Raw genomic sequence first — 22,304 nt, 5'->3', positions numbered from 1 at the left:
GGCCTCTGCAGGGTGGAGATCTGCATCTCCGACCTCCAGGCCAGGGGCGGGGTCTCTGCCTCGCCGACCTCCAGGCCGGGGCGGGGCCTGGGGCGGGGCGGAGCCGTGCCGCGAGTTTGGGGGCGGGGCCTCTGCAGGGTGGAGACCAGCATCACCGACCTTCAGGCCGGGGGCGGGGCCTGAGGGCGGGGCCGAGGCGGGGCGGAGACCCCCGGCAGCGGACGGCCAAGGTAGCTGACAGGGCGGCAGCGGCTCGCCCCTCCCTTTCTCGGAACGTGGTTGGGCAGCTGCAGCTAGCCCACGCCGCGGTGAGAAGAGGGCTGGGGGCGGGAGATGCCGGCGTTGTGCTCGCTGCTCGGCCCTCTGCGAGCACCGGCAGCCGTCTCCTCGCAGCCCGGGCTGCAGACCTAGCAGGTGAGATGAGCGCCGGTAGGATGGACCTGCTGGGTCTTTCTCCTGCCCCTTCCCTGGGGTCCTGACCAGTGAGCCGCGCCAGGCTCCGGTGTCCCCGGCCTCGGCCCGTTGCAACGCCTATTCCCCTCTGCCCCGCATCGTCTACGCCTGAAACCTGCGGGGACACTCGGGATGGTCTGCGCAGAAGGGGCGACTTGTCCCATCTGCTGCCAGAGCTGCGTCCCCAGGGTGCGGAGCGCCCCGTTGCACGTGGGACCACCCTGTCATCTCGGACTTTTCACTTTATCTCAAGGGGGGGCCCAGTATCTGCCCCTCCTGAGCGTCTCTGCCGAGGTACCTGGTGCTTTGCGCCAAATTTTCTCCTTCTTTACGGAGCACCTGACGTGACTCCTATGCCCTGGCTTTCCATTTTCACGGATGCCAGCTGCCCTCGGGGCCATCTATTCGCTTAGGGACTCTGCACTCTTTATCTTGGCGGGCCAAAGTCTGTCCCTGGCAGACAGACGGGGAAACAGGCTGTGGATAGGGTGCCTGTTGATGTTTAAGAGTTCTTTTATAGCTCCACACGGCACTAGGTTTTTCCTCATAGAGAAAGGATATTGGGTGTTTGAGAAAAGAACAGCCCAAGAGTTTAAAGCTTTCTCTTTCAAGTTAACAATGCACCACATTTTAACTCAGTAGCAATTTAATCTACAATTCCAGTGCTTTGGTGATGCTATCTAAGGCAAATATAAAGTGACTAGACGTTTGTATACTTCATTTTCAAGTGTCTGCCTCAGTATACTGGCTTGCATAGCGGCAATTCAACTTGTGTGTTCTGTAACAAGCTTTGTTTTTGTAGATTAAAGAACTGGATGTCATTTTTTTTTAAACTTCCTTTGTTGTGGTTCTTGTTCATCTTAAAATGTGCCTTAGAAGCATTTTTTTGGTTTTGTTTTGTTTTTCATGTTTAAAGTGGTATGAGATAAAACTTCAGACTTATTTTTAATTTCCCCTTCCTTATTTTGGAACAAGTGCTACTGTTAAGTCCTGACTGGCTTTATTTTGTAGCTGAGGCGAGGCTTGAGCTCTTCCTGCCTCTGCCTCCCTAATGCTGGAGTTAAAGTGTGTGCCATCATGTCAGGCTAGTTTTAATTTTCATTTGCTTCGGGAACTGTTGCTTTTATAACACTGGAAAAATTAAAAGCGGGGGAAAAAACAGATTACTTTTTAAAGTTTTTTTTTTTTAATTTTCAATTAATCGAAAGTTGAACCTGGGTCTTTCTTTACCTATTGGCATCACCTCGATGAAGAGGTCTTTGTTCATTGTCAGTAGCCACTTAAGATCAAACTGAATTCAACTCTTCCGTAATGGGTGGGTCTAAATCAGAGACTGGTAACTTTATGACACATCCCAAACTGGTAACTTTTTGGACTATCCAGTATTTCTGTTATTGGTGATCTGTAATGGCAGGTGTGTCTGCAGAGCTACTTAGGACAATGGATGCTCTTTACTTGGTTACCACTCTAATCCTTTCCATGAGGTCTACAATCCCTCTGCCCTCTCTCTCACCCTCTTTTGGTTTTCTTTGATAGTTAGGGATTTTTGTTTGTTTGTGTGTTTGTTTTGTTTTGATTTTTGAGACAGGCTCTCAGTGTGCAGCCCCGGCTAGCTTTGAGCTTGTGGTCCTTCTGCCTGTCTTCCAGTGCTGGGTTTCTAGCGTGGGACACCACACTTGGTACTAGGACTGTTGTTGCCATTTCTTGAAGGCCTATTCTGTGATAAGCTGTGAACTAAATATCTTTTCTATATAGTATCTCCCTCAGGACGTTTCCCTGCTCATTTTGCAGTTAAGGAAACCGACTGAGGGAGGCAAAGTATTGATCCAGGTTAAGGCTCAAAGTCTGTTAGTCTTTTCACTTAACTATTGCTAATTAAGATTGATATTTTAAAAAATATACAGCTACACTGTTGTTCTTATGTGGTCCAAATAGGGATTATGGATTATCCAAGTAAAGAAATATAGGAAACTTGGAGAAAGCATCAAAAGTCTAGGCCAGATTCTCACCGCCTTTCCAAAGTACACACTACAAAGTACACATTTCTTAAGGGCTCCATTGTCTAATACTCAAATCTGATTGCTGATCAAATCCTTCAAGGGTTACCATGTGTAACAACCAGAATCTGTCTATGTGTCCCAACTAATACCTGGCTATGTGTCCCAACCAGAACCTGGCTATGTGTACCAACCAGAACCTGGCTATGTGACCAGCCAGAACCTGGCTATGTGTCCCAACCAGAACCTGGCATATGTACAAACTAGAACTTCTCTATGTATACCAACCAATGCCTGGCTATGTATACCAACCAGAACCTCTCTGTACCAATCAGTGTAATTCGGTAAAACTCAAAATTTGGTGAACATTGTAGGACTGATTTCTATTGATTACTCTTGTTTAATCCTGGCAGAAAAAAAGAAATGCTTGTCTTAGTCCCAGTGAGATGTAAGGTTTTTCCAAGGGTTTGGCTTATAGGGAGCAGCACAGGAAATATTCTCTTACACAACCCGGGTATCAATTGATGATCTTTGCTCTGTCACCCCAGTGTTTTGAATGTGATGTGGGTGTTCAAGAATTTAGCCAAGCTTTGTAAATTGCAGGAGACACCAGATGTTCCCCTGTCTTTACATGGGAAACCTAGAATAATCACTTAGAAATTGGCAATTACCATCATATTAATTCCAAATTACTATAAAAAAAAACGAGTCATCTGAGAATTATCTAAAGTTTGTGCGCATTGTGTCCCTGGCAGCAAGAGGAGGGGAGTCTATCAGCTGCCACCTTAGCCCACAGAAGTTGGTCCTTAAAAACCTCATGAACATCTTTATAACGTTTTAGGAAACAGTCTGTGTTCGGGGCTGTTGCTGCTGTGAAAAGCATTTATCACGTGGAAAGAGAGATTGTTCACTCATGGACTTGATAGTACCCAAGAGAGAACGGGCAATGAGAGAAGAGGTTGATGTAAGAACAGGTTGTTGTTTAATGAATTTAGTGGAATTTTCAATGAATCTAGCCCCTCTCCCCCAGTGCTTCCTATGTGCCAGATATTAGGGACACAAGAGTGTGGAGAGACATGTGTGGTCTTTGCTTCTGTGACATTTCAAGTTTGGTAAAGGAGACAGTCGTTGCGAGGCATTGGGATAAACAAGCCGAGAAAAGCAGACTAAGGGAAGGACCATGATTTTATTTGAGAAAAAAAAAAATATGCCTAACTATGTTATTAAAGACACCTCACCCGACGAAATGATTCCTGAACCGTATGGTTGAGTTGGAGAGTGGTTAAGTGTTCATTATGTGGGCAGTGCAAATGTCAGAGCACATTTTAGAGCGAGCTACGTGTGTAAAGCCCCCTGTGGCCCCGAGGAACTGTAGGTCAGTGTGTGTGCTTACGTAAAACGAACTAAGGGGAGCCTGGTGCGCTGACGTCTTCTAATCACTTTCTCTCTCAAAGGTTCCCTCGTACTCTACCGAAAGTGATATTCAGCTTTGGTTAAGCGATTGCCGGGTGCCGGATGTGATTGGAGCCAAAGGACTCTCCTGATATTGCCGCTTCACAGATGATAAAGTGAAGTGGAAGACGTTAAGTTTCGGGTTCAAGTTGGTAAGTGCTGCCCTGCGATGATTCTCCCTAAGGCTCAAGCGGGACCACAGGTTAGAAGAGACTTCTGGTTCCAGTGTGACTCCTTCATCTACCCGTGAGGACGTCCGAAGTTTCTAGAGACTCTGGGTGCAAGTCGGTCCTTTGTAGACACTGAGTCTGCTCCTCTTGGCCACTAGATGGAGGTGGACTGTGGATGCCCGCAGAGAACCACAGGGCGTGACTGCAGCTGTAACGTTTGTGGGCACTGAAAAGCAGAATGGTAACACGAATGCTTTGAACTGACCTACCTTTGAGAGTGAAGTACCTCCCCTGCCTCTTTTCTCTTGTCTTCTCTGCCCCCCACGCATCCCGTTGGATTTGAAGAGAGTGTGCACATTTATTTGGCTATTTAATATGTAAATAAGCCCAGGTTTGCAGCGCTCCATTTCATTCTCTACTCTGGTTAGTTGTAGCACTGAATTTTCTTTTCTTTTTTCCCCCCAGAGACCTAGTTGGAGGTGAAAGGAGAGAGAAAATGGATTCTCATTTTTCAGCAGAGAACTCAACCCTTGCCATTAACGAGACTCTGTCTGCAACGGCAGCTCATGGATTCAATTCCACCAATGACCCACCTTCGATGTCAATCACAAGGCTTTTCCCAGCCTTGCTGGAATGCTTTGGCATAGTCCTTTGTGGCTACATAGCAGGGAGGGCCAATGTCATCACATCGACACAGGCCAAAGGCCTGGGAAATTTCGTCTCCAGATTTGCCCTGCCAGCTTTACTATTCAAAAATATGGTTGTACTTAATTTTTCCAATGTGGATTGGGCTTTCCTCTATAGTATCTTAATTGGAAAAGCCTCTGTGTTTTTCATCGTATGCATATTGACCTTATTGGTTGCCAGTCCCGAGAGCCGGTTTAGCAAAGCTGGACTGTTCCCTATTTTTGCTACACAAAGTAATGACTTTGCATTGGGATATCCTATAGGTAAGTTATTTTTATTCTTAAATTAAAAAAAATTCAAGCATTTTATGTGGTAACATAAGCATCTAAGCATTTGTTAGTAACATATTCTTATTCTTGTCTTTAGGAAATCTTTCATTGTTTGTTTAATTGAAATTTTTCACACAATATATTCTCATTACAATTTTCCCCTGCCACAATTCCTCACAGACCCTCCCACCAACCCACCATTTTTTTCTTAAAGCTGTCTAAAATTAGAATATTTTTTCTTTAATTTTAGAGTTTTAAGGATCACTTAATTATCTACCTAAAATAAATTGCTATATTCTAATACCGTAGGGGATAATCTTTCTAGTAGTATTCTATTTCTTCTCAATTATCTCATATAAAGAAATATAGTTTCTTGAAGGGATCGCAGTCTGATTTAAATTATGTTTTAAAAACTTCTTATTTTCCTAAAGTACTCATCACAACATGCCAGCAGTGGGGATTTATGCCGTCAGTGGCTTTCCCACACCATTCTTGTTCTTATGCTTTAGAATATATAGGTTATTTTACAGTAAAATTTGTTTTGAGTTTGTTATTTGAGTTTCCAGTATATTTATGCTGAAGTTCAATTCTTGTTTAAGGACCAAAGTGGTAAAAACACATTGAGTCTGCAGATCTGTACACAACCCAATTTTATATTGTCTGGTAAAATAGTAAGCACACTAATTTGGGATGCTGTGGTTTCTTGAGAGGAAATATATTTTGTTTTCCAGGATATACCCCCATTCCTAGACACTAGTTGTTAATATTTAAGAATGCAAGTTGCATTGCTTTTGACACGCAGCACAGCGTGGGCACTGTTGTGTCCGTATCCACTCAGTTTCTTGTGCGCGGGTGCAACACGCCAATGCTAGGAAGTGGCCTGGGAGCAAAGTTCTCAAACATGCTGAGTTCATATTTTAATGGAGAAATAAAGTTATCGTTGAAACTAAGATCATACCAAACGTTGGCAGGGACCGGCAGAATAAATAAGGGCCGGGTGTGAGGAGATTGTCCCGTGGCAGAGTGATGAGTTAAGGCTTCTCTGATGATATACCTTCAGAGCAGAGATCCAGTGGAATATTAAATTGTACAATTGAAACCTTCTGTGAACTCTCAGGTCTCAGTCATTTTACCCCATCCTCCTCCCCAAAGCCATTTCATCACTGACACCAAAAAGTCTGTAGAGAACTATACCGTTCACCTCTCCTGACTTTAGCCATGGAAAAATACCAAAGCCATCAAACATCACGGAGTAACCAGGAGCCTGAAGAGAGGTAAAACAAGACTCTTAGCCAATGGGTCTTTAAGTAGGAGCCCTATAGACATCCCTTTACAGTTACTAAAGTTTAAGTTGAAATCACACCGCAGAAGTTAATGTTTGTCCATGTCCTTCAGAGCACTAAGAATGAAGTCTGGTCACGGATTTGTAGGCTAAAGACTCCAGGAGTGGCTTGTCGCGATAGTGCTAAGTATTCGATAAATATTGCTCTTATTTTAGACATGAACTAGACGTATATAGTTTCATGCTTTTATAGACTAGTGAGTTTATAAAGAGAACTAACATTTGTAATTTTAGACTTTACAGGGGACTTTATTATTTGAAGAGGGTGGATGTTATCACTTTCAACTAAGGAGACAGGGTTACAGGATTGTTTTAAGCTGGGTCACACAGCTAACATGTGCCTGAGACCCAGCTCTAGGCTTTCTGGTTCTAAATCCCAGGCACTCTCTCATGCCACACTGTTACATAACAGGCTAAGTCTATCTTAGAAGACCTGACCAACCTTTGTAATTTAGTAGTTTCAGAACAGAATCAGATGTTTTTGCCTTTACAGTCTGTTCGGGGTGGGGGGCAGGGCTAGAGAGGTAGCTTAGTAAGAGAGCGTGCTGCAAAAGCGGGGAGACCTGAGTTCAAACCCCGAGCATCCACTCAAAGACCAGGTACGAGGGTCTAGCTTCCTATACCCTCTTCTTTGTGAAAGGTCTTCCAGTCTGTGTGCTTGCTCTATGTGTGTGTTTCCTCGCCCTTAATAAACATGATTCTTTACCAGCTTGAAGAAATAAAAAAAGTCAGACAGGACTTTCCTACCTAGAACCCCAGTGCTGGGAGGCAGGACCAGGTGGGCTCTGGAACTCACTGGCCACTCAGCCTAACTGAAAGGAGCCTCAGGTTTAGTGAGAGACCTGTCTCTAAAATATGGTGGAGAGAGATGGAGAAGGACTCCAGACTTCCTCCTCTGGTCTCTGAATGCACACACAGATACATGAACCCACAAAGGGGAAAGAAAGAGTAGACATGGAAAAAAGCTACTGGATGACTTACTTTTCCTACTAAGACGCTTTCCAAATTAAAAATATATTTACCCAGCCATTTCATTACGGCTTTTCTTACCTTCCACTTTATATAGTAAATGTGGTACTAGTGAAGTTCCTCGAAGCATAGCAGCCTGAGTTTCCTTGATGAATGTGTTGTGCAATTTGGGATTATAATCTCTGTTTGCTTTACTCACAGATAATAGCTCTTGTAACACCAGGCTGTGGACTATAGCTTTATTAAAAACCAGTCATATAGACGTTTTCTCATCTACTTGTAAAATGGGAGATGTGTACAGAGAGAACATTACGTCATGTGTCTGCTCCCCAGTGGGGTATTTGTGAGTGCAGTCTGTATCCATCTGTCTTCCGCTCTTGTCCATGGTGAGCAGACAACAGTCACCCGGGAGACCTTTCTTCTTCTCCTAGGAATTCCCACTGTCGTGTTCAAAGAGAAGTGTTGCTAATGAATTAGATGAAACACTCTGCTTAGGGCTGCATTTGTTCCTCATCTGCCCAGTTTACAGGGGAGATGCTGGCGTGGAGAGCAGACAGATGAGTTAGTGAATAAAGAGGAGATGACTGTATCTCTTCTCTGTACAATGACCATGGTGTTTAGGAAATAAATAATGCTGTATTGCTGTGTCGTTTCTAACACTAGAGTCAAGTGGATTGGAGACGAGAAAAAGCTTACTGTCTTTTAGGACAGTTCTTTCCAAAAGTGCTCTTAAAAATCCAGGTGTGAGAAGAAACCAGGAATCCACCAAGGGGAAAGGCTGGTTCCAGCAGATCAGAATGACTCCCTGCCTCTGTCATTAAAAGATACTAATAGGGCATAGTTAAGTCCTATAATTTATTCTTCAAACAATGCTGATAGCATAAGTACCCTGACTAATCGTAATTATGCCCTGGTGCTTGAGCTGTAAACACAATGGAGATGAAGCCATTTAGCTCTACGCCATTAAATAATGGGATGGTCTTGTCAGGGTCTGTGTGTTATTTGCTAGAGATTGAAACCCTGCAGGAATCAAAATAGGAGTCACAGTGGGTGGCTAATTTTATCTTAGTTCTTCCAAGCCATATAATAACTCCTCATAATGGGATTCCCCCTCCCTCTAAGAGCCTTATTTATAATCATTAATTAATTAGGACTTAATAGTTGATGTAGTGATTATAAATCTAATTTTAGCTGCTATAGGTCACTGTATTCATGTGTATTTCCCTTTCCGATTTGAAAGATTGTCTTCAGGTTGCTAACAAAAGGTTGCTAACTGCCAGTTTGTGAAGATGGAATGTTAAGTAATTATGGAAATGAGTGGCAAAAGAGACTAAAATTCCCATGCCGAACCCCTTTCTCCTGGTAAATTAATAAGTATTGATTTAATCACGATGATTTGCTCTCCCACTAGACATTCTCCTGTCCTTACACACTCATTCAGCTGAGTTAGAAGACGCTCATTGTGACCTGCTTTATAAATATTCTCAATGCGTAAAAAGGGAAAAAAAAAAAACATGGAATTTCAGTTAGGTAGAAGGAGTAACTTCAAGAGACCTATTGTACAACGTAGTGAATACAGTTAATAACAATATAAGAATTCACATCATTAAAAATTACGTAAGGAAATATGTATGCGGGTGAGCTTAGTTTAACCGTTCCAAAACATGTACATTTCAAAGTAACATGTATGTAACACATGTGATTTCTATTGGCCAATTTAAAATAATTTGATAATCCTGTTATTCAGGAGGCTGAAGCAAGAGGGACTGCTGGGAGTTCAAAGGCAGCATGAAAATGTACACACACCACATGCATCAAAAAAAGGCTAATTAAGGTGATAATTTTTAAAATAAAATATGGATCCACAAAGAACTAGATTATCCAACAACAGATGTAAATTGCTGTGTGATGCAAAATACGTTTTTACTGTATCTGAAACCCTTAGCATTCGTTGATGTATCAGCTAATTCTGTTCATCGGATCTGTTCAGCTCCGTGTTGGGTGGGGTATGTGTGTTATAGAACAATGCCTTCTGGCACTTTCTTGAGGTGTCGTTGATATAAAGCAGAGTATCGGAGTGTTCCGGAGAGGGTGAGATTTAATAATGTAGGTTGAAGACTTGACAGAATGAGTCCCAGAGACTGTCCTTAAATAGAAGGCAAGAGGCATGGTCTACAAGTGAAGCTTGTGTTTATGGATATAGTGTTTGTTGACTGTACCTGTGCTATGGCTCTGGTAGATGTAGTCTTTGCTTTATGGAGTAATAAAAGATGTGTTGGTTAAGTAGGAAGACCATTATGGGGACTGGTTGTGCTCATTAAAAGAAAGCCATGATGAGTGACAGAAATGATAGAAAAATACTAATTTTTTTGAAAGCTCTGCACATTTGAGATTTATTTTTTTATATTTATTATTTATTTATTTTGTATACAATATTCTTTCTGTGTGTATGCCTGCAGGCCAGAAGAGGGCACCAGACCCCATTACAGATGGTTGTGAGCCACCATGTGGTTGCTGGGAATTGAACTAAGGACCTTTGGAAGAACAGGCAATGCTCTTAACCTCTGAGCCATCTCTCCAGCCCCCACATTTGAGATTTGATGGCACTTTCTGGAGTTAATAATATAGATGAAAGGAGTGGTTGAGAAAACACTAAAGAACACTGGTTAGTGGATATACCAATAACCTAATTTTCAGACTTTTAACTAATAGGAGTAAGAATCAAGAGGAGAGAATTCAAAAGACCCTGTAGGAAGGAAGGGCAGTAGTCCCCCGTATCTGACAGAGCATGTCAAGATTCCTCTTCCGACTCCTATATATAGTAGGCCATAAACTCCCAGCAGCAGCTCTTGCCTCAGCATCCTGAGTAATAAGATTCTCAACTATGTACATATATGTAATGTTGTCTTATCCATATCTACCTATGATCGGGTTTAATGTATAAAGTCGGCACGCCGAGAGCTTGACAGCAGCTAGTAAGACAGACTAGTCATGCCCTGTAGAAATGATGAGGTTGCTTAACTGTTCTTGTTACCCATGGATAACTGGATGGGCCTGTAAGGAGCCAGAGGAACAGAGGAAGGAAGGGGGTGCTGCTGTATTGATGGGCCTAGCAATAGCAATGGAAGATTGCTGCTCAGACTTGCATTGCATTCTTGAGAGAGAGGGAAGGATGGAGAGAGGGAGGGAGCGAGGGAGAGAAAGATGGTAGCCATCAGTGATGTGTCAGGAATGGAAATTTCTAGACATAAGCAATCAGTCAGTATAACGGGCTTTGAGTAGAGTGTGAAGCTAAAGATGGAGGTTGCCACAGAAAACACTTTTGCATTGCATTGTGGCCACTTAGGAAAAATTCTTAGACCCAGGTTGAAAGTGCAGAGCATTCTCCAAATATATACTCCTCTTAAGAAACCAAAGTGGTGGGCAGGTACGGACACCTTTTTTCTAGAGACGGGATTACCTAAGAAGTGTAGCTTCCCAAGAGTAATTATCAAGATGGGGCTTTTCACTTAAACAAGCCCCAGGAAACAGGGGAGGCAGCCTCCGAGTCGTAAACCGGCGCATCTCATATAGAAATCAGCGAAGAGAACCGATGGGGTTTTTATGCAATCAAACGCGTTTAACCTCTGCTCTATTTTGGAGACGTTCAGACCTATGTGTGTGCTTCACTGGGAGAAAAATGATTTGAGTCTTATAAAAAGTAAGTGTAGCTAATGAGATCAAGGTGAGGTTCTGTGGTTATATAATCTATTACATAACTTCAGCGGGGCATGTGTCTGACATTAACTGAACTTAGGAATGCTGAGGAGGTAAACAAATATGTTTTCCTACTTGTGTTACTTTATCTTAGTGTAAATGAAGAAACTCGATCTACGTTATTTTCACATGATTGCCTCTCTCCTTGGAATGATTGTGGCTGTTTATTTCTCAACTTCGCATCCATTAGGAATGAGCTCTTATATACTTCCAGCTGGATAGGTCCTCAGTCTTCGCCTTCTGGAACTGCTAGAAGTGTAACCCCCACCAACTTCCCCCACCAAGAAAGCATCTTCTGTGGCAGCTAAGTTCCCGAGTCATCATGTCTTCTCAGACTCTCTAAAAGCCCCTCATGTCACCCTCCAAATATAGCACGAGTTAATCTCACAGCGGGTTTTGTTTTGTTTTTGTTTTATACAGCCTCGTTCTTCAGTGAGTAACAGGCTCTTTGGGAACATGCTGAGAAAAAGTGATGCTTTGTTTTCTTAAGAATGTGTAGTTACTAGCCAGGTGGTGGTGGTACAGGCCTTTAATCCCAGCACTCAGGAGGCAGAGGCAGGTGGATCTCTGTGAGTTCAAGGCCAGCATGGTCTACAGAGTGAGTTCCAGGACTGCTCCGACCACTGAGAAACCCTGTCTCTAAAGGCAAAACCAAGCAGACAAAAACATGTACTTACACATTGTGTGGTAACCCTCCAAAAGCTTTCCAGGTCCAGCCTTCTGTCCTGGCTTTAGCGGCTTCTCTGGTCTTTCTGGAAGCATTCCCTGCTTTCATTTCCTCACAGCCTACCTGCCCCATATGGCAAGGGCATCGTTGGCTGATGTCTTGCTGACGACTGTTGAAGTGGATGTCAATCATTGCTCTCCATTCTCGTCATTCCCTCCCACCCCCTGCAGACTTTAATGTCTGACTCTCATCTCCATTACCAAGTTTGCCTTTTTCACGTGACATTAGCGTCCTCCTCGGCTACCCACTGGATTCTCTGCCCTCTCAATTCTCTGGCCTCCTCATCTCCAGGGAAGTCTTTTCTCCCTGTCAGCTGCCAGCTCACATGGCCATGTCCTAGACCACATCTGGAAAATATAAACTTGATCGTTCACATCTGACTAGAAACTTCGAACTTCCAGCTGTAATTCAGAGGTGCCTCAGGCCCCTGCCCTATTCTGTCAGCTGCCTCACGTCTCTCCATCTTTCCCCGTGGAGTGTGGACTCCAGTGCTGTGGAGTTTCTGAGCATGCTCTCTCCCCACCTACTGCCATCTGACTCCTGCCATAGCACACCAATGAAGATGCTTGCTCCACTGAGTTCAAGCAAATACCTTATACAGATTTATCTTTGCATTGCTCTTTTAAAAATTTTACAGCTCTTGCCTTAGAGATTCATTTTAAATCCCTGTATTGAAAAATAGTTAAGTTTTTATAAAACATAATTTAAAGTTGTTATTTTATAAACTGGATGGTACTTAATGTAGTGAGTTTTTCTTCCTTGTCAGTTTTATTACTAAAATTTGCCTTTCTAAAAATAAGTGAATGGGGTTGTTCATTACTATTTAGACGAATTTTCAATATAATAAACAAGCACAGAAATGATATACGCATATTTATATAATTCTGTAGTAATATTTTAAAACCAGTATTCTTTTTTTACAGTTGAAGCTCTGTATCAAACTACATACCCAGAATATCTCCAGTACATTTATTTGGTGGCACCAATATCTCTTATGATGTTAAACCCCATAGGGTTTATCTTCTGTGAAATCCAGAAGTCAAAAGACACTCAGAATGCTTCTCAAAATAAAGTAAAAATTGTGGGACTAGGATTTCTACATGTGTTACAGAACCCGATCGTATTTATGGTCTTTGTCGGCATTGCCTTCAATTTTATTCTTGATAAAAAGATCCCTGTGTATATGGAGAACTTTCTGGATGGACTTGCCAATTCTTTCTCTGGATCGGCCTTGTTCTACCTTGGTCTGACAATGGTGGGGAAGATAAAGCGGCTGAAGAAATCGGCGTTTGTGGTGCTTACCGTTCTCATCACAGCCAAACTGTAAGTTTTGCTTATTGATTCTGGAAATTCTAGTTTGGGAACAAACAAACTCTTTAGCCAATTCATTGGGTTGTCTTGCACCTATTTTTCCCTTTAAACGTTGATTCTTACTTTTATGGTTGTGATTTAAAGGGAAATGGGCTATTTGGGTATTGTAAAAAAAATATTTCCTTCCTAAGGCATGCAGTTTATTTTTTTCTATTTTACTGTCAGAATACAAAGATTATCAGTTTTACTTTGGGCTTTTCCCCCCTGTTTTACTTTTGGGTAAGGTTTACTTAATAATTTCAATGTCTCAGTAAAATCATACTTAATCAATTTTTATAATTTCAGGACATCAAACCCAGAGCCTTGTACATGCTAGGTAACTGTTCTACCACTGGGCTGTACCACCTTCCGAGATCATGATTTCAAAATAATTTTGCAAAATTTCTAAGTCCATTAAAAATCATAAAGTAAAAGCATCTTATTGTTTAAGAATAATTTTTAACATACACCTTTTTTAAAGAATTTGGGAATCTATTCAGTAATAGTGAGTTTGATTGAATGTTCTCAGTATAGGTAAGCCAATATAAACATTTTTAGACATATTATCATTGGAACAACATTATGGTAGAAATACTTTTTAGTTAATAGTTCTTCAGTTTATTGGCTTGTCAGCCATGGAGTTGACATAATTTTACTGCAATATTACCCAAAATGCTTAGAGCATGCTTAAATTTTTTATATAAAAAACTATGAGTTGAATTCATAGGACTAGGATGATGTTATACTTTTATATTTCCAAAATAAATAAAAATAAATAGTTCTGGAAAATATTTTTGGTAGTAATATATTCTTCAGAGTATATGAGTATTTCTACTGTACTATTGTTTCAATAATGATAATATTGTAATTTCAGTGTTAATTACATTTTCAAGGTCTCTTATTCTTATTAGATATTTGATTCTTTTTGAAAATTAAAAAAAAAAATTAGGAACTAGAGAGATGTCTCAGACTCTTCTTTCAGACAACCAGGGTTTGATCTCCAGGACCCACATGGTAGCCTACAACCATCTGTAACTCCAATTCCAGGGAGATCTAACTCCCTCTTCTGGACTCTGTGGGCAATGCATGCACACGATGAGCAGAAATACAAGCAGGCAATACAACCATACACATAAAATAAATACATACATATATCAATTTATAAAAAGGAATTACAGTGCCTTCGCTGCATGACAACAAACAGCTAGGGCTTATTCATGAGTTCAGTTTGTAAAGTGTTTGTTATACAAGCATGCACGAGAACATGAGTTTGGTCCTGTAGCAGGTATGTAAAAACCTACACAGCGGTTCGTGCCTGTAATTCCAGCCCTGGGAGGGTGGGAACAGGAAGATTCCCTGGGCTTCCTGGCCGGCCAGCCTAGCCAGAGTGGTGCATTGCAGGGTCAGTGAGTGATCTTTTCTCAAAAATAAGGTAGCAAGCAAATGAGGATGACAGCCAGTGTCAACCTTTGGCCTCCACAGGCACACCTGTGCACGTACACGCATGCGTAATCCCAGCGGACCTCTCTAGGCTCTGCTGTGACAATGTACCAGCTTGTTTTTTCTGAAGGCAAGCCTAGTGCCTAGGTGACTGTGCTATCTTTTCCACAGAACTGTGAGGACACTAATAATAGCGTCCCCTGCCCCCAGACCGGGCTTTCCTTTGTGTTCTGCTCCAGGGAGTTGTTTCAGTTCCCCTTCCCCCTCAGCTGAGTCTTTCCTTTTGTTTACAATCTCAAGAACTAATTATTAAGATACTTTTCTATTGTTTTTTAGAATTTTATTGGGCTACATTGTTGTCATTAATTGAACCATTCAACACTCAATTACAAAGTTTAGCTTTTTTTACCCCCAAAGTTTAGAAATTTTCTTAAGGGGAGTTCCGAAGATTTTCAACCTCTTTTTCATTTCACGTTTCAATTAACCAATAGAAAAAGCAAGGAAGTAGCTATAATTTTAAAATGCTTTTTTTTTTGCAAAAATATTTGTAAAAATCTGTTTTCCCCTTGATATTCCCTAACGTTTGAAATATTACGGGGCATTGTTCTTGAAATGGCTCCTAGCTGAACTCCTGACTTTCAACAAAATGTCCAACAGCAATAGGATATATGCATGAAAAAATAAATGCCTTTTGGGCAGGAAGAAGATAATGACAAAATTGCAAATTCACTAGTGCAGTTACTAGCAGGGACAGACAGGCACTGATGTTTAGTACATTCTGTATCCCTTCTTTCTCCAGCCTGGTGCTGCCCCTTCTGTGCAGAGAGATGGTGGAACTCCTGGACAAGGGAGACAGTGTAGTGAACCATACGAGTTTGTCGAATTACGCCTTTCTCTATGGCGTCTTCCCCGTAGCCCCAGGCGTGGCTATCTTTGCAACCCAGTTCAACATGGAAGTAGAGATTGTATGTATGCACTGTTTTCTTCTAAGCTGGGCGGTTTCTGTGGTGAAGAGCAAAGGGAAGCTGTAAAATGCAGAAGGCAACATTCTTCTAATGAGAATTGGAGCTTTCTAAGCTGCTGCCCCGTAAATAAAGCCTATTCCATAACATTATATAACCATAGTTATTAATATGGGAACCTTAATCATCTATGCTGTTCTTCTTTTTCTTAAACCCAGACTTTTTTTTATTAGTCTTTGTTTTGTTTTGTTTCAAATACTTTGCAGCTATGCTTATAATTAAGCTTCAAAGTTATTTATAGGGAGTGACTTTTGGGATTTTGAGGAGAAAAAATCATTCATTGTAATCCAGTCACCACAAGAAAATATCCCACAATACACTAGAGAAAGTTGGTAAATTAATGGTGTCTATGTATATTGTATTTAGGGGTTCTGAAATGTAACATGAGGGACAGTCCCATTAATTAATTAATCAATATAATGTTTGGTAATTATTTTTTGTTGACTTTTTCCCATAGTCTGTGAAGTAGCATGGAAGAAAGCTGTTCATAGATTTAGACCATTGGAAGGGTGCTCTTTCCAGAGCCTAGAATATAATCAACAACATAAGTTATAGTATTTGAACCTAGATTAGAAAGAGGTCAATAGGGCATGTTCTTAGAAAGGAGAAGTATGGCGTCAGATGGCGTGCTGGATTCTAAAATGTCCTTACTGGTTGTCATTTTCCATTTAGGATGCGTTAGTGTATTATGGGCATTTAAATTTTTAAGCAATTTTTTTAGGTAAGATTATGACTCCTCAATTTGATCTCATGTTTGCAGATAACCTCAGGAATGGTAATAAGTACATTTGTGTCTGCTCCAATCATGTATGTTTCTGCCTGGCTATTGACCTTTCCCACCATGGATGCTAAGCCGCTGGCATATGCCATTCAGAATGTCAGTTTTGATATAAGTATTATCAGCCTGGTCTCCCTGGTAAGTATGTTTCAGTGTCAGATTGAATAGAAGCCACAAGATAAGTTTGGCAATAACTACTAAATGGGAAAATCATTTTTTAAATTTTTTTAAAAGATAAAATAGAAAACTAAAGCCTATCTGAAAGAAATGCAATATTAGTTTCCTAATTAACTAAGCTTGTCTTTCCAGTGGGGAGTTTTGAGTTGTTCGGTGGGAAGGCGTGTGACTTAGTCAAGCTTGGGTTTGATTCCTTGTCTATTGCAAGTTACCGAAAAAAAAAAAAAAAGAGACCAAAGTCTCTTTGGAGTTACTTAACACCCTTTCTGCTTAATTTTCTTAGCTATAATGATAATCATTTCACTTGTTTTAAGGTTTGTGATAATGAAATAAGCATCTGTGAACGATAATCACCATGCACATATTAGCTATTCTGAATCTTAAGATCAGCAAAGGTCTTTGGGAGCAAGATTAACAAGTTATTTAAATGAAACCAGATAACTGTTTGAATTTGATCCTGCCAACTCAGATATATAAGCTTTAACAACTAGAGTATCACGTAAGTCAGATTGCCTGCTGAATTCAGTCAGAATTCTAGATTGGAAAAAGAAAATGTTTATTCTTAAAAGGAATGGATGTGTATATTAACAAAAAATAAATACACAATTAATGTGATATTTAGGAAATCCCATATCTATCACATCCTCTTTTTTTTGAGACAGGGTTTCTCTGTATGTAATCTTGTAGACCATACTGGCCTGGAACTCACAGGGATCCATCTGCCTCTGCTTCCCAAGTGCTGGGATTAAATGTGTGTGCCTCCACTGCCCAGCCCACCACATACTCTTTAAAAAAAAAAAATCTATGTTCCTTAATAAGAAGGTAGTTTGGGGAGACAGAAGGTATCAACATCTATTGGCAATTAGGGACAAGAAGAAAATTAACCAGCATACTTTCCTGTGCAGTTGAAGGTAGAATAGAAACTCAGTCCTGGGGCTGGGCTGTAACCTAGTTTAAGCATGCCTGAGGCCCTGGGTTCAATCCCAGTACTAGCCAGAAAAGAAGGAAGAGGAAGAGGAGAAACTCAATCCTTGTAAATACTAGGAATACAAGATTAATCTTGGTGCAGGAGGTATGTGTTGTTTGAAATAATACCATCTGGAATTTAGACTCCTCAGAAGCTAGTGCCATAAAAATCAGAAAAGAAAACAAAATAGCAAAGCTCTTTCCCTAACCAATTGACTGTGACATTGTGTCCTACCCCAGCCACTGAAGGTAGGCGAACTTAGAATGTGGCCCTGGTCAAACCACAGCTCTTAAAGAACTAATTTGTTAACCATGGGTCTCCTTATGCTTTATTTCACCTTGGATATAGTAATTTATATTAATAACATGCAATTTCAATGAAACCTTAAAATTTCTTCTGGAATGCGGATAAAGAGAATTCTCTAAAAATACTACTCATGGGGACCAGATGTAGGGACATATACCCATTATCCTAAACCTTGGGAGGCTCAGACAGGAGGATCTGAGTTCAAGGTAAGCCTGAGTTCTACAGTAAGATCCTGTCTCAAAGAACCAGGGGCTAGGAGGCAGCGCAGTGACTGAATGCTTGTCTAGTACATACGGGGCCCTGAGTTCAATCCAGCCCCACAATAAAAAAGACTTCTAATATGCTATCTAGTAAGTAATCATAAAGACTGAGAAACGTAAATAACTTGACCTTTTATCTTCAAGATCTGGTCCCTGGCTATTCTTCTCTTGAGTAAGAAGTACAAGCAGCTTCCACATATGCTCACCACCAACTTACTCATTGCTCAGGTTAGTATACCTGTGGATACGGAAGCAGGGCTTTCCCCAGCTTTCCTGCGCTGCATGAGAGAAAATTACTTCGCTAGGCTTTGTATTCAGTTACAGAGTCAGAATTATTAGCAGTGATATCAATTATACCTTAATTCCAGCTACTTTATGCTTGATGTATTACATGCTGCAGTAGGTCTCAAGCTTTAAGATTGACAATGGCAATTAGTGATAAGCTTGCATTTTCAATTACAAACAACTGAGCCATTAAACGCTGACCTCTCACCCAGGTGTGAGTCACACTTGCAGTTCTGAGCATGTAGCAGGCTGAAGCAGGAGGGCGGCTGGGAGTTCGAAAGCAGCCCGTGTCACAGAGTAAGACTCCCATCCTGAAGAGTAAACCAATAACAAGAGGAGAGCTCCCGCGATCTGACGTTACAGTTAGGTCCTGGCATGTGAAATTTTACATTTTCTATGTAAATCATTACTAAATAAGGCTAGAATTTTATGGTCATTATTTTCTTTTAATATGTACATTGTTCAAGGCTCTATGGAAAAGAGGTTTTTAATCATAAAGCTTGAAATCTTAGTAAAGCCAGTATATAAAAGTTATGGTCAGTGGCAGTTTTGAATGGGAGATTATTTTCTGGGAATAAAGCTTCAGTGGGTATGGTTAGATTCATAGTTTTCTTCTGTTATAGTGAATCATACAATTTATTTTTAGCTACTTACAAAATCTCTTAATAATTTTTTCTTTAGTCTATTGTTTGTGCTGGAATGATGATATGGAATTTTGTTAAAGAAAAAAATTTTGTTGGACAAATTTTGGTGTTTGTTCTATTGTACAGCTCCCTGTACAGCACCTATTTGTGGACAGGTAAGTTGACTCGCGAAAGGACTGCTAAAGTCTGCCCCCCTCCTCTCCCTCTAAAAGACCTCAGCATCTACTGATCCATTTGAAGTGTGTTAGCACAGGTCAGGGTGTTTACTCAGTTTGTTACACACATACGCGCGCGCACACACACACACACACACACACATGCACACACGTCTCCAAAGCTGAGTTATCTGCTGAGTACTCTGTTTCTGCCAGGCTCAAAGCCCTCCTAAGTCACATGGTCCTTTTCATTGGGGGTCGTTGGCTCTGGGCCAATGTCAATGTAGCACCCCTTTGGAGATACCAGGTAGAAAAGGACAGAGGTTAGAGTGTCCCAGCGCTCACCTCTGGGATCCTATTGAACTGCCAACTGTTTTGCCTCATACAAATTAACTAGCTTTGGGTCTTCTGGGTTTTTTTTTTTGTTTGTTTGTTTTATGTTCATTGGTGTTTTGCCTGCGTGTATGTCTCTGAGGGTGTCAGGACCCCTGGAACTGGAGTTAAAGACAGTAGTGAGCTGGCATGTAGGTACTAGGAATTGAACCCGTGTCCTCTGGAAAAATAGTCAGTGCTCTTAACCTTTGAGTCACCTCTCCAGCCCCCAGGTCTGTTTTATTACTTCTAAAGCTGGCTTGCAGGACTGACCTAGGTTCGATTCCCAGCACCCACATGGAGGCTCACAACCGTCTGTAGCTCTAGTTACAGGGAATCCAAAGTCCTCTCCTGGCCTCCATAGGCACCAGTCATGCCTGTAGTGCATAGACGCACGTGCGAGCAAAACACCCATATAGATAAAAATAAGATAATTTTAGTAGAGGACCCAATGATAAAGAATACTCTTTTAATTGACGCCGAAAACTATGACAAAATGTTTAACCTAACATTGCCAATTTGAAATGTACCATTCGTTCAGAAGCAGACATTCTGTTTGTGAAAAGTACTATCTGGTTTGCTTGTTTCTGTGTTCGTACCGCAATTTGAAATTGTAAAATGGTTCCAGAAGGGAGTTTGCACAGTGGTTAATAAGTAAGGGCCAGGAAGAGACCATGGTGGGAAGGCCTTTGATTTCATGCCCTAAGGATCAAAAGCTGGTCCCACCTGAGTCCATAGCCTTTTGAAGAGAAGCAGCAATGTGGAGAGGAATGGCAGAATGACAGATTCACAAACACGAGATTGGTTGTGCTTCTGTGAGGCAAGCATGCCTGTCATAGCATGAGCCTTGTCATGAGATGTCAAACTAAAAGAACCAAGAGACTGTAATCCCAAATATAGGTGGCCCAAACTGATGTCTGGTACCTAAGTTCATTGAGATAGGATTTGCAATGGGAGTAAAGAGTAGCAAACAGACCAGTCTGTCAGAAAGCCCGGACCATCTCCAAAACCATCAAACATATATGCTGAGACCTATCTAAAGAACTTAGGAATTCCCTGTACAATAAAGGTGCCCTGTGATCATCAGATCATTATAAATATAGCACGAATTTATGGTTCAGTTGCCAAAGGCTAGGCTTACAACCCAAAAGACAAATTTACAGATCCATTCGGTGTATTTTACAATCTCATGTTCGGTCATTTTCAGGTTGGTTTACAAACCGCCTTCACCATGTCTGTCCTGTTTCACAACCACTTGTTTTGCTTTTCCTTTAAAATCAATTTCTTTTTAATATGTCCGCTAAATCCAATACCAGGGAAGCCCCAAGCTTCACGTGCTAATCAAACAATTTCAAATGTACATTGATTGTATAAATCGTCCATTTCTCTGCCTTTTAAATATTTCACTTTGCAAATTGTGAAAGCAAGAGTGGAATTAGCGTAAGCAGATAGTCCCAGCTGTTACCTCACCGCTCTGGCTCTTCCCGGAGCAAGGGGAATCAGAATTTCAGAGCGAGGGGAATAAGAATTTCAGAGTACCAAACCCTTCTCAAGGACTCAGTATCTGTTTATGTTAATTCTAGTTTAAAGTGTTAATTATCCGTGTCCGTTTCTGTCCGTTCTGACTGAAAGTGTTAATTATAGGGAAGGATCTTAGTTTGCTAACATAGTTCACAGCTTGCAGTGTAAACTGGAACTCCACTCCCTGTCCTCTTAGGTCATCTTCAGTTGCTCACACACAGGGTTATGATCTGCTTTATCTCATTGCCTTTCTTTCTTCAAGCCCCTGTGGTGTCTTCATTTGGCAGTAAGCTGTAACATTATGTGGCCTTCACTTGGCCCAAACTTACTATATAAACTGAAACCTAAGTTCCGCTTAATTATAAGGTGGACACAGTGATTATCATGGAAAATATGCCAAAGAGACTGGAAATTCCTTATACTATTTCCAGTTCTAAAAATACATTGTAGGAACCCCAGAACAGTTTCAGGACTTCTCCTCATGCTCCTCAGAAGGCTGGGTCTCTCCACCACTCTGTCCCTCGCCCTGTTTCTTCCTTACCTATGGAATTCTAGTGTTAATCTGAAATAGTGGTTCCTCCCACCTGCGGTACTCAGAGCCTGTAGTCCTGTGGAGTTTATTAACTGCCACAGGTGTGAGTAACCGCATCAGGCATAAGGAAAGGCTCAAGAACTTGAAAACAAGCTGGATGTCGTGGCACCTGTCTCATTCCAGCAATCAGAAGGCTGAGGCAGGAGGATTGAGGCTTAAGGACAGCTGGGCTATGTAGCAACCCAATCTCAAAGACAAACCAAACAAAAATAACAACAAAACCCTTGAAATACTTACATCTGTATAAGGTTTGTACCACACTTGTGTTACGTTTGGGTCAGTTTTCTATGAGGCGTGAGTCCTACATTTTGGGGCATTTTCCAAAGCTAACCTGAGAAATATATATGCTTCTTAGCACCAACAAAATGGAGTCAGTCTCAGAAACGTTCTATATGCAGTTAACTTTTCCAACTCTACTTAATTCTAATCACATAAATGAAAAAAAAAATAAAAATTAAGAAAAAAACCCGCTAAGGCTTTTGAAAAGAAATCCTCCAGGAAAATAAGATTTGAATAAACAAATGAGTCTAGGAAGGAAAACAAAGTGATTTTTAATTTAGAAAAAATTGTTTCAAACAACAATTGTTTATAAGGAGGAAAATTTGGAGCTAAA

At 41.1% G+C, this 22,304-nt stretch overlaps 1 protein-coding gene across 3 annotated transcripts in view; it reads left to right on the top strand.

The window, feature by feature from the left end:
• Positions 1–224: 224 nt before the first annotated feature.
• Positions 225–22,304, top strand: part of LOC121439348 (integral membrane protein GPR155) — a 39,295-nt gene continuing 17,215 nt past the window's right edge. For 2 of the 3 annotated variants that reach the window (XM_041639850.1, XM_041639852.1), the window contains exons 1-8: positions 225–414; positions 3,905–4,054; positions 4,538–5,022; positions 12,746–13,145; positions 15,412–15,577; positions 16,395–16,550; positions 18,267–18,350; positions 19,089–19,206. In XM_041639850.1, the coding sequence (XP_041495784.1) occupies positions 4,569–5,022; positions 12,746–13,145; positions 15,412–15,577; positions 16,395–16,550; positions 18,267–18,350; positions 19,089–19,206 (1,378 nt within the window). In that variant the 5' untranslated portion in view covers positions 225–414; positions 3,905–4,054; positions 4,538–4,568. Of the gene's footprint in view, positions 415–3,801; positions 4,055–4,537; positions 5,023–12,745; positions 13,146–15,411; positions 15,578–16,394; positions 16,551–18,266; positions 18,351–19,088; positions 19,207–22,304 lie in introns of those variants that run through there. The other variant, XM_041639851.1, reaches the window with a different exon arrangement.

This window comes from Microtus oregoni, unplaced genomic scaffold (genome assembly GCF_018167655.1).
Source record: "Microtus oregoni isolate MIOR12 unplaced genomic scaffold, Mior012 000060F_ref0000265, whole genome shotgun sequence".
NCBI classification, from domain to species: Eukaryota; Metazoa; Chordata; class Mammalia; order Rodentia; family Cricetidae; genus Microtus; species Microtus oregoni.
Note: the sequence above shows the minus strand (reverse complement) of the source record. Positions and strands in the feature narration are given on the sequence as shown.